We start from the raw sequence: 17,334 nt of genomic DNA, 5'->3' as shown, positions 1-17,334 counted from the left end.
TTAGAATTAATGCAGGTTGACAGCACTTTGACTGCCATGAGTCAGTGATATGGAATCCTGGGAGATGTAGTCCTTCAGTCTTCTCTGCCAAAGAGTTCTGGAGCCTTGTCAAATAAACTTTTCTATTCCAGAAGACATTTGGGAATTGACTGTTTACCTGTAAAGGGTTCGTCAATTTTAGTGTACTGTACTGGTGTCATATTACATTTTTAATGTTTTCATAGCTTTATTTTGTTTCGTTGTAGCTATTTTTATTTATTTATTTATTTACAGTATTTATATTCCGCCTTTCTCACCCAGAGGGGGACTCAGGGCAGATCACAATGCACGTTTACATGGCAAACATTCAATGCCATTAACATTTAGAGACAGAGATTGCCTCTAATTTAACATTCCAGCTTCCGGCTTCATGAGGGTATGCTCGATTCCGGCCACAGGGGGAGCTGCCGCTTCACCGTCCACTTGTGACACCTAGTCCTTGATGAAGTACTTCCTCAGTCTTCCGCATGCTGTTGGAGGTTTTTTAATGGTGTCGTAAATTAGTTAAATTAGCCTCCCCACATAAGCAATACCTAAATTTTCTACTCGAAAGATGCAACTGTCTTTAGGGCTGCATAGGTCAACAGCAAGCTAGACTATTAATGGTCGGGAGCTTACTCCGACCCGGGCTGGCTTGAACTCGTGAGTAGTGATTTATTGCAGCTGGCTACAGCCCGGTCCTTGTTGTCTCCCTTCCAATTTCTGACATGGCAATCCTAAACGGACCCTATTCTGGAGTTTTCTTGGCAGAATTTTTGCAGAGAATGTATTCCGCTGAGGATGAGAGAGTGTGACGTTCCAATGAGTATCTGGATAGAGATTTGAACCATGGCGTGCATCTACACTGTAAAATTAATGTATTTCGATACACTCCATGGTTCTTTAGCCTTTTCGACCTGAGAGCTGGTCTCTCATCACACTAGAATTTCTAGAATCCCGCACCGTTGAGCCATGGAAGTTAAAGCAGTGCTAAACTGCATTCATTCTACAGTGTAGATGCACCCTTGTTGTCCCAGTGTCCAAATCCAACACCCGACTTGTTTGGTGAAGCACCAACACTCATTAGCAGAGAAGGCTAAAACCTTGCAAAACTACAACTCCAAGGATTCTGTAGCATTGAGCCAGGGATGTTAAAGTGGTGTCAAAACTGCATTCATTCTACAGCATAGATGCATCCAAAGACAGTAAATTTCAAACTAAATGCAATGGGAATAATGCTATCGAACTGTGACACAAAACAAGGACATGTTGCTGAACTTTTTGTCCCTTTAATTTATTATTTCTGTATTTCCTTTATTTTTGTTCCTCTTTTCTCCTGATATAGCAACTCAATGTGGCTTTCTCTTTAAAGACAGACTGGTGCCTTGGTTTCTGTAGGGAATTTGGGAATGCCCTCCCAAACCAGCCAAAATGCTTCAGGGACTTAACCTCTTTTCCTCCAGCGTCTTGGGCCAAGTATTTTCTGTGAGCCAGGCCTGGCATTGCATTTAAAGCAATGGATAATATCTCTTATTTTTGAGGCAGAGAAGCCCATACCCTCCAACATTTCACAATGTTTGACTGCAATGGCTTCCTGCTATCAGATATATAGTTTTGTGAGGCAACTTTAGTAGAGAAGGCTAAAATAAAAAGTACACCTTCCATGATTCCGTAGCATTGAGTCATGGCAGTTAAAATGGGTTCAAACTGCATTAATTCTATATTGAAGATGCACCTTTAGTCCAGATAAACTGTAGCTAATGTTTCAGATTTTCAAGGTAAAATTTTTCATCTAAGGCCCCCATTTAGACTGCCACATAATGCACTTTGAAACTGCATTATATGGCCAGTGAGGACTTGTATAATGCAGTTTTAACTGCACTGAACTAGATTATATGACTCTACAGCCCCATCTACGCTGCCATATAATATAGTTTCTGAATCCAGATTATCTCCTCTTATATGGCAGTGTGGACTTCTATAATCCAGTTCAAAGCAGACAATCTGGATTCAGAAACTGGATTATGTGGCAGTGAAGATCCATCCTCTGCTGACCATATAATGCATATTTCAAACTGCAGTTTAGATGGGGCATAACATAAGGTTGTCAAATTGAAAATTGGAGAAGGCTGCCCCCGGTGGTGCAGTGGGTTAAGCCGCTGAGCTGCTGAACTTGCTGACTGAAAGGTCGGCGATTTGAATCCGGAGAGCAGAGTGAACTCCTGCTGTAAGCCCCAGCTCCTGCCAACCTAGCAGTCTGAAAACATGCAAATGTGAGTAGATCAATAGGTACCGCTCTGGTGGGAAGGTAACAGTGCTTCATGCAGTCATGCTGGCCATATGACTTTGGAGGTGTCTACGGACAACACCGGCTCTTTGGCTTAGAAATGGAAATGAGCACCAACTCCTAGAGTTGGACATGACTAGACAATGTCAGGGGAAAACCTTTACCTTTACGTATATCTTTATTAGAATTTTAGCAGGTGTTGCTTGAGAAACAAAAGACAAGTAAAAGAGGAAAATTCAGCTGGGATTCCTTGTTAAGCAACAGGATTGGTTGTTGTTGTTGTTGTTGTTGTTATTATTATCATTATTATTATCATCAGCATCAGCATTTAAAGACACAGGAGCCATCCCAGCTTGAACTATAGCGACTCTAATTTTAGATCATGACTCAAACATGTTGGTAAAGCTATCACCAAACAACAATCTCAGTAATGTAATATGAGCGAACCACCATAGAAATCTGGAAACTGGAGATAGGAGAAAGACAGCCAAATATATCCAATGACTGAGAGGGAGGGAGGGAGGAAAACCAAAGGATAGAGACTCACCAACAGCTTAGAAAAATACAACAGATTGTCCGTGCTGGACTATTAGCAGCAAAAATGGAGAATTAATTATCTCTGTGGAAGTTGTGGAAGTGGCCATGCTTGTTCCATCGAAAGAAGGATGGAGACAGAGAATTCCATGGCAGTTGAAGCCCATCCAGTAGCCTATGGATACAGAGATGCTGTGTTTCTTGCAGGAAGAATAACCGTGATTTTGGGATCTGTAGTGTTCAAGGTAGGTCATGTTTGGGGCAGGGGATACAACCAAGTTCTTAAAAGATGTATTAATGTCATCAAATATTTTTGTCCCATATTTGAATAAATTGTACAGTATTGTGGAAACCGAGGAGACACTTTGTGCTTGTCTACTTAAATCTAGTTTTTAGGACCTCATCACACTAGAGCTTGGATCCACTTTAAATCTACTTTAGGGAGAGGCCTTTAAATAGCTCAGCCAGATAGGTCCTCACCAAACTACAAACCCCAGAATTCTGCAGGAGGCAGAAACTGGATTTAAAGTGGATCAATGCTCTGGTGTGATGAGACAGCAAGAGAGGAAAGTGGAATATTATTATTATTATTATTATCGTTATTATTATTCCAGCCTCTCGCCTCAACAACATCAACATCACAACAACAACAACAATGCATTGTGTGGCACATTGACCACTGGTATCCATTGGCATCTGGTTCCAGGTATCCCAATAGATACCAAAGTCCCATTGTAGGTTGAGCATCCCTTATCCCAAATCCAAAATATTCCAAAATTTTCCATATGCGTGGTTGATATAGTGACAACTTTTCTTTTTGATAGTTCACAGACTTTATTTCATTCATAAAACTATTAAAATATTGTATGAAATCGTTTTCAGGCTATGTGTATAAACAATATATGAAACATTGGTCAATTTCCTGTTTAGACTTGGGTCTCATCTTCAAGTTATTTATGTAAATGTAAACATCCAAAATTCCCCAAAATTCAGAATACTTCAGCTCCCAAGCACTTCGGATAAGGGATACTCAACCTGCACTATATTTCTGTTTGCTCTTATTCTAGGACTGCCCCATCTTCAAATCTTTGCCTCTTTGGGCTTTCCTGCTTGAGAGTCATTAGGACAAGAAGCTCCACCAATGGATGGCCGGCCCATTACTTTAAAAAATACCCACAAAGTGAAGCCCAGAGGTCAACCCAATTTTCCGGCACAGAGTTATGAACATGAGCCCTTTGTTTCCTGCCTGGCTGGGCTCTACAGCGGTCGATGGCAGCGGTACCAGCGGAACAGGGTGAAGCCGGGGAAATGCTGCTGCGACATGGTAAATATGGACTTTTGAGTTCTAATGGAGTGGCTTGGGTGCATGGTTTGCATGGTGTTGGATTGGTCTCTAACTTTGGTAATGTTGCAGACTATTTGGGGCTTCGAGAGCCCACCTTACTGTTATTGAGAAATCAGACTCGCTAAATCATGAAATATATACAAATACGTGAAATGATAACCATGTCTCTGTGAGACCAGGAGGCTGTGCCGTTTTGTTTTTCCTTAACTCTTGCTATAAGATCCCTTTTGGAATGTTTTTGGGTCACACCCAGGACCGCTGCCAAATCTCCCTAATCTCGTTACACTAGGCTGGGAGATGGAGACGAAATAATTCAACGTATGTACATCGGAGTGGTTCCTGCTCCCATTGAGAAATCTCGTGCCTCTATTAGAAATCTCTCATCTCTATTGACAAGTTTCCTGCTTTTGCTGATAAAAATCAAGACTTATCTATGCACAGAACCCAGCAGCTCTGCCTCAAGCTGGTTCCCCTGTGGACATGGCTATCATCCACAATAATCCTTTGTGTACATTGCACTCACCCTATTGTGCTCATCAGAAATAATCCATTAAGCCCATTACAAACTTTTTTGCATATTGTCACACTGCATTCCTTCTCCAAATGCCTCTCCCAAAGGTGGACCATTAAACAGACCGACAGTTTATTCGACAAAGTCCTGAGCCACTTAGGACATGGATTCTAGCTGGACAGTTTTCCAAGCAGTCAAGGGATGGCCTAGATTTCTTGAATAGCTGTCAAATGATATAAAATGCTCTGTATTTTCCATTGTGTTATATTAGTCGTTGGGAGTGCAGACTCTGGCGACATCCTTTTTGACCTGCAAGAATGAAAAACCATCTGCATTTGCCTACAAACCCACCCGTGTCCTGATTTGGCCATTTGGAGTAGCTAGACACATCAGGCTTCTGAACCTGCAATTTTAGTAGAGTTCACTAAACACTGCAATTGAGCAAAATGAGGGACAGCATGTCCAAAGAAGGGCAACCAAAATGATAGGTCTGTAGGATCACCTTCAAGGAAAGGTTTACTATAGACTTGCACTGAGGGCCTAGATATCACTAGGTCTTCCAGCTCAACTCTGGTCAATAACCAATGGAAACATCATAAAATTACCCGAAGAACCTAGAGAATGCCTAGAGCCGACTTGTTTTGTCAGACACTGATACTGCACTAAAACATACAACTCATAGCTATAAACTAATTGAAAGTATGTTGCCGAAGGCTTTCATGGCCAGAATCACTGGGTTATTGTGCATTTTCCGGGCTGTATGGCCATGTTCCAGAAGCATTCTCTCCCGACCTTTCACCCACATCTATGGCAGACATCCTCAGAGGTTGTGAGGTATATTGGAAAACTAAGCAAGGGAGGTTTATATATCTGTGGAAGGACCAGGGTGAGAGAAAGAACTCTTGTCTGTTGGAGGCCAGTGTGAATGTTGTAATTAATCACCTTGATTAGCATTAATGGCCTGCAAGCTTCATTTCTGCATGGAGGAATCCTTTGTTCGGAGGTGTTAGCTGCAGGAACAGTTGTGGTTTGGTGAGGCAGCAGCACTCTTTGGCAAAGAAGTCTAAAGGCCTTGTAAAACCACAGCTTTCATGTTTCCATAATATTGAGCCATGGCAGTTAAAGTGGTATCAAACTGCATTAATTCTACATGTGTAGATGTACCTCCACTTGGACCAAACTGCACCAGCTACTGATATTCAAAGGGGAAATGGACCAGTTTCTGTTACAGATCCCCTCCAGTGAACCAGACAATTTACACGATGTCCGGAATTCTATTGAAAAGGCTGTGTTTCTTCAATTCTGTGATACACCTTTTCACCTACATAAACGTCTCTAAAAATAGGGTGTGTCTTAGAATAACAGAGGTACCTTATATGTTGTTGTTATTGTTGTTACTGAAATTAGGATGGGTCTGAAGAAATACAGTAAATGTAATTATAATTTCCTCTAATTCTTGCTTATAGATAGAGGGCATTTTTTTTATGCTGCTGACCTCCACATTCTTCTTGTGGTTGATCTTTACATACCTCTGGAGTCAAGCACAGAATGACTACTACGCCTTTAACGAGTAGGTGGCTCTCTTTACACAAAAGTTGTCCTTGTCAAGAAAGGTCTTGTTGTTTTTCCCACTGATAAGATCACTGCACAGCAGACTACCAGGCCCCTTCCACACAGCAGTATAAAATCCATTATATGGATTGTATGGCAGTGTGGACTCAGATAACCCAGTTCAAAGCAGATATTGTGGATTATCTGCCTTGATATTCTGGGTTAGATAGCTGTGTGGAAGGGCCCTCGGTTAATTGGTACTCTCAAGCAGCTGGTGGGAAAAAATCAAATAAATTGTACCTTATTACTTCACACTGCATTCACACAGATGTTTAAGTTTGTCTTTATTTGTCTTCATTAGCTTCTAATTATTGTATTTCGATGTTAATACAAGAGTTTTTGGCATGGAGTAGTATGGGATATAGCAGAGCTTTCCAAACTGTGTGTTAGGAGACACTAGTCCAGCATTTCTCAACCTGGGGGTTGGGACTTCTGTGGGGGTCACGAGGGGGTCAGAGGGGTCGCCAAAGACCATCAGAAAACACATATTGCTCTTTAATGGTAGATTAACTATAAATCCCAGCAACTACAACTCCCAAGTGTCAAGGTCTATTTTTCTCAAACTCCACCAGTGTTCACATTAGGGCATATTGAGTATTTATGCCAAGTTTGGTCCTGATCCACCATTGTTTGAGTCTACAGTGCTTTCTAGATGTAGGTGAACTACAACTCCAAAATGCTCACCAAACCCTTCCAGTATTTTCTATTGATTATGGGAGTTCTGTGTGCCTAGTTTGGTTCAATTTCATCATTGGTGGAGTTCGGAATGCACCTTGATTGCAGCTGAACTTTACATCCCAGCAACTACAATTCCCAAATGACAAAATCAATCCCCTCACCTCACCTGTATTCAAATTTGGGCATATCGAGTATTTGTGCCAAATCTGGTCCAGTGAATGAAAATACATCCTGCATATCAGATATTTACGTTATGATTCATAACAGTAGCAAAATTACAGTAGCAACGAAAATAATGTTATGGTTGGAGAGCCACCACAACATGAAGAACTGTATTATTTAGGGGTCACGGCATTAGGAAGGTTGAGAACCACTGCACTAGTGTATTGCTCCACTCCTGTTCTGCCCACACAAAGGCTGCAAGAAAGGAAGAGACAGTCAAAGCCCTCTCGACAGATGGCCAGCCAGCCTCAGTATCATGAATACTTTTTGAACCTTAAAATGCTATTTAATATGTTTTCAGTGGGACAGATTGCATTAGGCACTTTCAGAGAAAGAAGTAGACACTCAGATCCAGTACTAGCTTTATAATAGCCAGCTATATTGATTACACAGACAAAGGGGTAACATTCATTCCGCTTACATTCCTTCACATCCATACTCACCACCTTCTTCATTCAGGCATCTAAGAAGAAGGCGGCGGGTGTTCAGATCCTGAATTCCTCTGCAGATCTCATACGCTTTTCCAAGAGGAAAGGTTCTACTTATGAAGCAATTTTTGTTGTTGTTTTGGATTGATTGACAACTTGGTATTCAGCTAAGACTTGCTGATACTCCATCAATTTCGGACAGATGTTGTTTTTCTTTCTTAACGTAAGGAACCATGTACAGTTTACACCATAAAAGTTACCAGGTCAGTTATTGTCAGTGGTTTAGCAGTTTTCATGCCACAGTCAATCTTCACCTCCTCTATAATGTCATTTTAGGCCTCAATCTTCTTAGGATGGTATCTTAAGTCTGGCTAAGCCTTAATAGGTCTTTAGGCAGACCCCAATCATATAATTTTATTCAACCCACACGTCACATCAGTTCAACAGCCTCCACAGAAGAAGACTCCACTGGACTCCTAGGCAGTCTATACTTAACTACAATTGGAAGGGATCCCCAAAGGGCATCTAGTCAACCCCCCATCAGCCAGGTAGGAAGATACAGTCAAAGCCCTCCCAACAGATAGCCATCCAGCCTCCATTTAAAAACACCCAGAGAGGTTTAATCACTACAGATATGAATGTGAAGTTCTGGCGCTGTACAAGTGTAGGAGGGACTGTTGTAACTCTTTAACATTTGCACAATATGTTGATTGGGTTGTAGAAATGACCATTTAAATTGATGTTTCATGGTTCGGGGGGGGGGGGGAGACGTCGTATTTGGGGGGGGGGAAGTGCCTTCATTTCCCCCTTTTTCTATAGCTACATCCTGGAAGTTGGTTTATCAGAGAGTAATAATATATTATATTTGCAATATTTGCCGCCTGGAGTCCCCTCGGGTGAGAAAGGCAGGGTAAAAATGCTATAAATGAATATGTGAAAATTTGCAATTACTTTTTGGAAGACAACTCCCAGAAACTTCCCAACCAACTAAAAAGTCACTTTTCCAAGCTGATATTCTTTAAGATGAAAGGGAAGAAACTATGCCCTGTAATTGCTTATTTTACCGTCAGTTCTCATGCTATATGTGATTTTCTTTGTTTAATTAAATTTTTAGATACAGCTTTGACAACATGGGTTTCTGGTTTCAATGGTCCATTTTCCTCCTAGCACTATGTTCGGTCATTGTCTCCTACATTTCTTTCTTAATGGTGAGTCCTACCCTTTTTATTGAGAAACTTGTGATGAGGGACAAATACCAATCTTACAGGGACAAACTCACTTATCCAACGTTCTGGATTATCCAACGCATTTTTGTAGGCAATATTTTCAATGCATTGTGATATTTTGGTGCTAAATTCGTAAATACAGTAATTACTACATAGAATTAATATGTAATGAACTACTTTTTATGTCAAATTTGTTGTATAACATGATGTTTTGGTGCTTAATTTGTAAAATCATAACCTATTTTGATGTTTAATAGGCTTTTTCTTAATCTCTCCTTATTATCCAACATATTCGCTTGTCCAACATTCTGCCGGCCCGTTTATGTTAGATAAGTGAGACTCTACTGTATATAGTTACATCAGCCAGAATACTTGATGCAGAGTTGTGGAAAAGACAAAAAATGGCAGAAATTTATGTTAAACTATGATGTTAAAAGAAAGTCAGTATAATACTTTCTGAAAGACATAACAGCTGGAATAAAATGACTTTTGTGGGTTTAAAAAATTCACAAGGAGTTAGGTAGGGAAAGAAAAAAGTATATAAAGGTAGTGGTAATTAATAATACATCATTAAAATAAATATTGCTAATAGGAAACTGAAGTCCTCTTTTTTAATTCTTTTCCACCCCAAAATATTATATAGTTACTAGAGTTGTCTCCGGAATTTGTTCCTACGGTTTCTACTTTCTTTTGTGTCTTCTGTTTCTTCAGGAGCACAAAACAGGAAGCCCCGTCCCTGCATGAAAATTTTCTTGACATGAAAGCCTGCTTTCGTGTGCAGTTGAACTTGCCTCCTTGCCTTTGAAAGAGAGTGCGTGTGTGGCGGGGTGTGCAAATAGACCTGGAACTCAGCTCTCGGAGAGTGCGTGTGGTGGGGTGCGCAGGTGGGCCCAGAGCTCAGCTGCAGACACGTTCTGGGCCTGCTTGCGCGCCACGCCACACACGCACTCTTGGAGAGTGCTATGTGGCGGGACGTGCAGGTGGGCCCGGAGTTCAGCTGCATATGTACTGATGGCCTCTTAGTCTAAAGTAGAAACAGCAGATGCCAGGTAAGAACAGAAGCCTGCACACCGGCAAAATGAGTCAGTGGGTGGAAAGCCCCTCCATAATGGTCCAAATTTTAGGGCCCCCAAACTGAAAACACCGAATCGGGGCCCTCAATGAAAGCCAGGGCACGAAATGGGGCAAGGTTTATCCCGAATGCACAACCCTAATAGTACTTGTATATGTGAAATTTAATGAACTTAAAAAAACCCGGATTACTAACAAATATATGACTCCCTGCTTCAGTCATTAGCTAAATTGCTGTGATGTAATGAAAGGTGGCAATGACCTTCGTCTATGTTATAATACATAATCTACTAATGCTTTTATAGGTCCTAGCGGTGTGCCTGCTGACAAACAGTCAACAGCTGTATCTGCACTGGATTCATAAGGTAAATACCAGCTATTTTACTAGCTTTTCCTTGGCATATAATTAAGACGTTCTTCTCTCTAAAGAATACTCTTAGTCTCAGTTTTTAACATAGTCATCATCTTCCAGAAGAAACAGCGTGGATCTTAGGCTGGATCTCTTTACTCACAGGCTCAAACTAGACATTATTTTTCCCTTCATACCCTCCAGTTGTCCCAAGTTTGGCAGGAACTTTTAAAATATCCAATATACGTTTTCCTTCTCCCACTTTCTCCCTTTGTCCTCAACTTAAATCGCAAAACGGAGTAAAAGTTGCAGAAATATTTTGCGCTCAATTAACTAAAACAGTGGTTCTCAACCTGTGGGTCCCCAGATGTTTTGGCTTTCAACTCCCAGAAATCCGAACAGCTGTTAAACTGCAGTCTTTGCGAGAGAAAGCTAAAGGCTTGGTAAAACTACAACTCCCGGGATCCTGTAGCATTGAGCCATGGGGTTAAAGTGGCGTCAAGCTGCATTAATTCTACAGTGTAGAATAATCCAGCATCAGGCAAAAGCAACCTGCTGTAACATCTCCTAACTTATTGGTTCTTTCCCCAATAATATTGAGGAAGTTGTTATTGTTAGCTGCCTTCAGTCCCTATGGTGAGAAAGGGAGGATAAAAATAAAAATAATAACAGTAACGACAACAGCAACAACTTTTCTATCTTGACCGTAACTGGATGTTGCTTGCTCACACATGTCCAAGTTTCTTCTGAGTAATGCTGAAGGTTATGCAGCATGGAAGTTCACTTTGAGCAATTTGTCCCCCCCCACCAAGCATTTTGATAGGGGTGCTGTTGAGGGTCCGTTGGGGTTCCTGTTGTAAGATTTAGCCTACTTTTTTGCTCATCTCATCGGCTATCGCTCGCAGCCGGGTATGATTGCCTTCCAAGTGTAGGGTCTTGGTGGTGGGTGCGAAGGTCTCTACAGTCTCCTCTACTTTTTTGCTGAAACCATAAAGAGGGAGTATGGCACATAACCCCTTAATCTTTGGTTTTACAGATGGGGACGTTGTCCTTCCTCGGTGTTGCCATTACTGCCTTTATCATGATACGAACTTTGTGGCATGAGCAATGGACCACAGTCTACCTGTCCTTTAAGGTAAGAAAACAGAGTGGGGTGGGTTCCATGGGGTTGTAGTTTTACATGGTCCTTGGCCTCCTCTGCCAAAGAGTGCTGGTGCCTCACCAAACTACAAATCCCAGGGTCTCATAGCATGAGTGGTCTCGTGAAACCCTCTTATAGTGCCAAGGCAACAGGGATGTCGAGAGGGGAGAAGCTGACTACCCACGAAAGGCGCAACAAGCCTCCTGACTGTTGCTTCTCCTCCTCCTCACTCCTGCTGGACAGAGCCATTCCAGGCTCCCCTGGAAGCAGGGGTGCCTTGGTGTATTAGTTTTTAGGCCTGTTCCTGGGTTTATTTGGGATGCTGATTTAGAAAACTGCATTGGATAGATCACATCAGCTCTAGATTATTAGATATGGTTTTCTGTGGGTGAGCAGGTGGCGACTACTGGATGGCATATATTCTGTATTAGAAACTAGAGCTGATGTGGTCCAACCAATGCAATTTTCTGAATCAGCACCCCAAATAACCAAACCGAATCTAAAGTTGACCAAAAACTTATTCGTAACCCTTTTGGTTCTAAAGTTGGAGAGTGTTCCCCGTTCAAAGTGGTCCCTGGCAAAAAAAAAAAAAAAGTTTGGTTGGGAATCACTGATCTACTGTCAGCCAGTCTGTTTACCAATTTTTTATGTTACCATATTATTTTTGGGATTCAGGGAGGGGTATCCCAAATAATAGAATCATAGAATCATAGAATCATAGAATAGTAGAGTTGGAAGAGACCACATGGGCCATCCAGTCCAACCCCCTGCTAAGAAGCAGGAAATCGCATTCAAAGCACCCCCGACAGATGGCCATGCTTAAAAGCCTCCAAAGAAGGAGCCTCTACCACGGCCCCGGGGAGAGAGTTATAATAAAATTATAACATGTTCTGGACCTTCCATGGCATTTGCAATGTTGGTAATTGGGGTCAATTTAGGGTGTGTGTTGCATTTTTCAGCACATTGTGATGATAGATGCATCACAAATGGCTTGGAATAAACATAAATAGGGAGACTCATCATATTGTATTGCTTTCTACTGTTAGCTGCTTTGAGTCTCTCTTTTTAAAGAGAGATAAAGTGGGATACAAATCATCATCATCATCCTCTCCTAACTTCCTATGTGCCTGTTTGTGACCCATAAATCTTGAAGCACAGTCCCGTTCCCTTTTGTGCTTCCCATTTGTGGGCAACTTGTTGGCTCTGAAAGCATCTAAGATGTGTTTCTTCCAAAGCAAAGCAAAATGTTGACTTTTTGTTTAATCTTCACCATAGGTCTCAGCTCCTTTTTTCCACTTTTTTTCCATCCTCCTCATGATCTTCCTAGCTTGGCCGGTGGGAAAGCACTTCTTTCAGATTAAAAAAAAAGGTACAGTCACTCCAGTTGGTAAGCTTGGCTACCCTTTGTTAGGGATCACCTTCAGGATTTGAAGCAATTCTTTCATAGTCAAAACTTTGGAGACAATTCTGTGGGAAGGTAAAGCTAAACTCAGTCTAGTTATCACTTATATGTATTTTGTAGCAGTGTGCTTTATTTACTTCATTTCTTTCCCGCTTTTCTCCACCCCAAAGGGGACTCAAAGCGGTTTACGAACATTAAAATGCATCTCAACAAAATCAACAATCTAAAACATGAGCGATTAAAACACCTATCAATCAATTAAGCAGATTAAAACCAAATAAAATGTATGCATTTTAATGCATGAATTTTATGATATGTACGTACTTTATGGTGATATGTTTTGTGTTTTATCCCACTTTGGGCCAAGACAGAGGCGTGTAACTATTGTTGTTGTTGTTATTTCCCCCAAACAAGCACAAATGAAGCACAAGGAAGCTCCCATTTTTATAATGTGTCAGTCCAGCACTTTCCTTACTCTTGGATTGGCTAATGGACTCAAGCGCCTAATTTCTCTTATTTCCATTTAGTTTTGCAGTGGCTTCTCTTAGCGCCATACCTGGCCATCCTCCTCTTCCTCTTCTTCATCCCTTTGGGGATGCACTCCCCCTGCATCCGTGAGGAGGGAACATTGGGTCCCAAGCCAAAACTAATCGGACACAGAGGAGCTCCAATGGTGAGTGAAGAAGAAAGCGGGGCCTTCAGACTCACATTATTCCATAGAGCACACAATAACAATCCTATCTTCTATAATAGATGGCACCCGAGAATACAATAATGTCATTTCGTAAAAGCATAGAGTATGGTGCTGTTGCTTTGGAGACAGATGTCAGAATTAGGTAAGAGCCTTTTTTTCCAAATCTCATACTATTCCCCATTTCTTTATTCCACCTTTTTTGTGAAATATTTTATCTATCTTATTGAAAATCTTTAATAAAACTCTATTTTTAAAAAAGAATTAGGTAAGAGCAAGCCATTTGCTACATTGTAAAAAGTTCTTGCAATTATAATTTTTAGAAAGGAACGAAGAGCAGGTGATCTGCCTCTTTAGTTAGTTTTTTAGGCCCTCACTCTAAAGTTGCATGGTCTGTTGCATTCAAGCTATGACTTGAATTTATTATATTTATTGGTTTACTAGTGTATATACTTTGTTTTCCCGAAAATAAGATACACTTATAAAATAATTTGTACCAGGATTTTTAAGCATTTGCACAATATAAGCCATATCCCGAAAATAGTGATAGGCGTGGCTATGCAGCATATAATGTTGGCTCTACCTATCAGGTCCCGGTAGGTCGTTCTGTGCATGCTGAAACCTGAGGCATTGAGGGAGACATAGAAAGTGAAAATAAAAGTCTCCTCAGTGAAGTGTGGAGCAGGACTCTGTGTTTTAGGTATTGTGTGTTCTCAGGGGGAAGAAGTAAAGCTGTGGCTGTGGTTTTCTCTCCCCCAGCATCAACCAGAAACAGTCTGTGCGTCTCCCTCACCCCACATAAACACCACAGGATAGGGGAAAAGCTTCAGCAAGCAGTCTGTTACTGAGCCCAAAGAGGTCATCGCATAAATGAGACTGTTGTACCATCTATATATATAAAAGGATAAAGTTGTTTGCACAGTGACTATAACAACAAAATTAAACATCCCAGAAATACGAAACTTGGCAACACAATGCAAAAGCCTTGCCTCCCGGTTACAACAACACAACCACACCACAAAACCACAATCCGGACCCACAAAACTCACAACAACACATCGTGACTATAACAACACAAGTAAACGCCCCAGAAATACGAAACTTGGCAACACAACGCAAAAGCCTTCCCTCCCGGTTGTAACAACACAACCACACCACAAAACCACAATCCGGACCCACAAAACTCACAACAACACATCGTGACTATAACAACACAACTAAACGCCCCAGAAATACGAAACTTGGCAACACAATGCAAAAGCCTTGCCTCCCGGTTACAACAACACAACCACACCACAAAACCACAATCCGGACCCACAAAACTCACAACAACACATCGTGACTATAACAACACAAGTAAACGCCCCAGAAATACGAAACTTGGCAACACAACGCAAAAGCCTTCCCTCCCAGTTGTAACAACACAACCACACCACAAAACCACAATCCGGACCCACAAAACTCACAACAACACATCGTGACTATAACAACACAACTAAACGCCCCAGAAATACGAAACTTGGCACACAACTAAACACCCGAGAAATACAAAACTTGACAACACAATACAAAAGCCTTGCCTCCTGGTTGTAACAACACAACCACACCACAAAACCACAATCCGAACCCACAAAACTCACAACAATGCATCGTAACTATAACAACACAACTAAACGCCCCAGAAATACAAAACTTGACAACACAATGCAAAAGCCTTGCCTCCCGGTTGTAACAACACAACTACACCACAAAAACACAATCCGGACCCACAAAACTCACAACAACGCATCGTGACTATAGCAACACAACTAAACGCCCCAGAAATACGAAACTTGGCAACACAACGCAAAAGCCTTCCCTCCCGGTTGTAACAACACAACCACACTACAAAACCACAATCCGGACCCACAAAACTCACAACAACACATTGTGACTATAACAACACAACTGAACGCCCCAGAAATACAAAACTTGGCACACAACTAAACATCTGAGAAATACAAAACTTGATAACACAACGCAAAAGCCTTGCCTCCCGGTTGTAACAACACAACCACACCACAAAACCACAATCCGGACCCACAAAACTCACAACAATGCATCGTGACTATAACAACACAACTAAACTGGTTGGCCATCTGTCTGAGGGGTTTGGGTGGGGTCTTCCTCCATGACAAAAAGAAAGAAAGAGGTTGGACTGGATGCAAACTACAAATCCCAGCACCCCATGGCATGGAGTCCATGCATTTCAATTAGAGGCCTCTTCCTTCTCCCTTTTCCCGCCATCCAACCCACTGACCCAGTTCCATGGCTCTGCAGGCAGGAAAAGCTGGGACAGATAGAACGAAGGAAGGAGGGCGGGAAGGGAAGCGAAGGAAAGGAACGCCAAGGACAAGAGCCCTCCCTCTCTGCCCGGAAGGCCAAGAGCAAAAGGGAGAGAAAGACAATTGATCCGGTTGTATTTACCCTCCTTTCTGACCAGTGTGTTCTTATCAGCAAGCTCAAGATTGGAGCAGAGAAAGGGAACAGCATAGGAATAAAGGAAACAAGGAGAGCACCCACTCTATCTATCCATCCACTCATCTATCCATCCACTCACCCACTAATAATAAACACCTACACAGGCAAGAATCAGCCATGCACTGAGGCTACAAGGCCATTCAGTGCTCATCTACCTCCCCAATCCCTACATTCACACTTGGCCTCCAAAAAAACAAATACAATAATAACAGCGACAACAACAACAATAAGAATCAACACCATCACAGGCAAGAAGTAGCCAGGCACTGAGGCTGAGAGGCCAGTCAGTGCTAAACTGGGCCTCCAAAAAAACAATACAGTAGCATCTAACTTATCCAACCTTCATGACCACTACAACAACAATAATAATAATAATAAACACCTACACAGGCAAAAAAAGACTATTCTACCACAATAAAAATATAAATCACACTCAGCAGAAGCAGACATCATGATTAACAACAAACCAAAGACAACAGGGATCTCAAATAATTATCAAATCAAAGACTTCAAATACTACTACTAATGTGAGTATAAAGAAGAGTGGAGGTCACAGCATAAATACAACCTAATGCAGACTGACCAACACCACCAGACTAAGCTACAGCAACGCGTGGCCGGGCACAGCTAGTACTTAATAATAATAAGACATCCCCGAAAATAAGCCATAATGTGTCTTCTTGAGGAAAAATAAATATAAGACAGTGTCTTATTTTCGGGGAAACACGGTATCTGATATTGCCCACGTGTACATTTTCTTTGTGGCTCATTCTTTCCTTCCTCCATTTCACTCATACTGCACACCTCCTTCCTTCTTTCCTATTCCCTTCCTTCCTTCTTCCCTTACAACTTCTTCCTCTTTTTTCTTTCTTTCTTACTTTTCCCTTTCTTCTTTACTTTTCCCTCCTTTTTCTTTCTTTCCTCTCTTTCTTCTTCCCTTTCTACTTTTTTCCTTCTTTACTCATAGAATCCTAGAGTCGGAAGAGACCTCGTGGGCTATCCAGCCCAGCCCACTGCCAAGAAACAGGAAAATCACATTCAACTCCCTTCTTCTTTCTTTCTCCCCTCTCCTCATACCTTTTCTACTTCTTTCAACTTCCTTCCTACTGGCCTTTCACTTCCTTCCCACCTTTTCCCCCTTCCCCTTCCTTCCCTCCTTCCTTCTGAAAGGGAATTAATGATTTTAATGTTTATTGTAATTTGTAATTGTATGTTTAATGTAAAATTGAATATTGCCAATCTGTAAACTGCTCCGAGTCCCCTCCGGGGTGGAGATAGAGCGGGATAAAATGCAGCAAAT

The 17,334-nt window shown here is 41.5% G+C and overlaps 1 protein-coding gene across 2 annotated transcripts in view; it reads left to right on the top strand.

The window, feature by feature from the left end:
- LOC100551624 (glycerophosphodiester phosphodiesterase domain-containing protein 5) overlaps positions 1-17,334 on the top strand; it is a 44,374-nt gene that overhangs the window by 2,684 nt on the left and 24,356 nt on the right. The window contains exons 1-9 of one of the 2 annotated variants that reach the window (XM_003225980.4): positions 2,801-3,084; positions 3,907-4,163; positions 6,162-6,265; positions 8,749-8,842; positions 10,237-10,296; positions 11,317-11,415; positions 12,697-12,790; positions 13,351-13,496; positions 13,577-13,659. In XM_003225980.4, coding sequence (XP_003226028.1) covers positions 3,981-4,163; positions 6,162-6,265; positions 8,749-8,842; positions 10,237-10,296; positions 11,317-11,415; positions 12,697-12,790; positions 13,351-13,496; positions 13,577-13,659 — 863 coding nt within the window. In that variant the 5' untranslated portion in view covers positions 2,801-3,084; positions 3,907-3,980. Of the gene's footprint in view, positions 1-2,800; positions 3,085-3,906; positions 4,164-6,161; positions 6,266-8,748; positions 8,843-10,236; positions 10,297-11,316; positions 11,416-12,696; positions 12,791-13,350; positions 13,497-13,576; positions 13,660-17,334 lie in introns of those variants that run through there. The other variant, XM_008118645.2, reaches the window with a different exon arrangement.

This window comes from Anolis carolinensis, chromosome 3, assembly GCF_035594765.1.
Source record: "Anolis carolinensis isolate JA03-04 chromosome 3, rAnoCar3.1.pri, whole genome shotgun sequence".
NCBI classification, from domain to species: Eukaryota; Metazoa; Chordata; class Lepidosauria; order Squamata; family Dactyloidae; genus Anolis; species Anolis carolinensis.
This window is presented reverse-complemented; position numbering and strand designations above follow the sequence as displayed.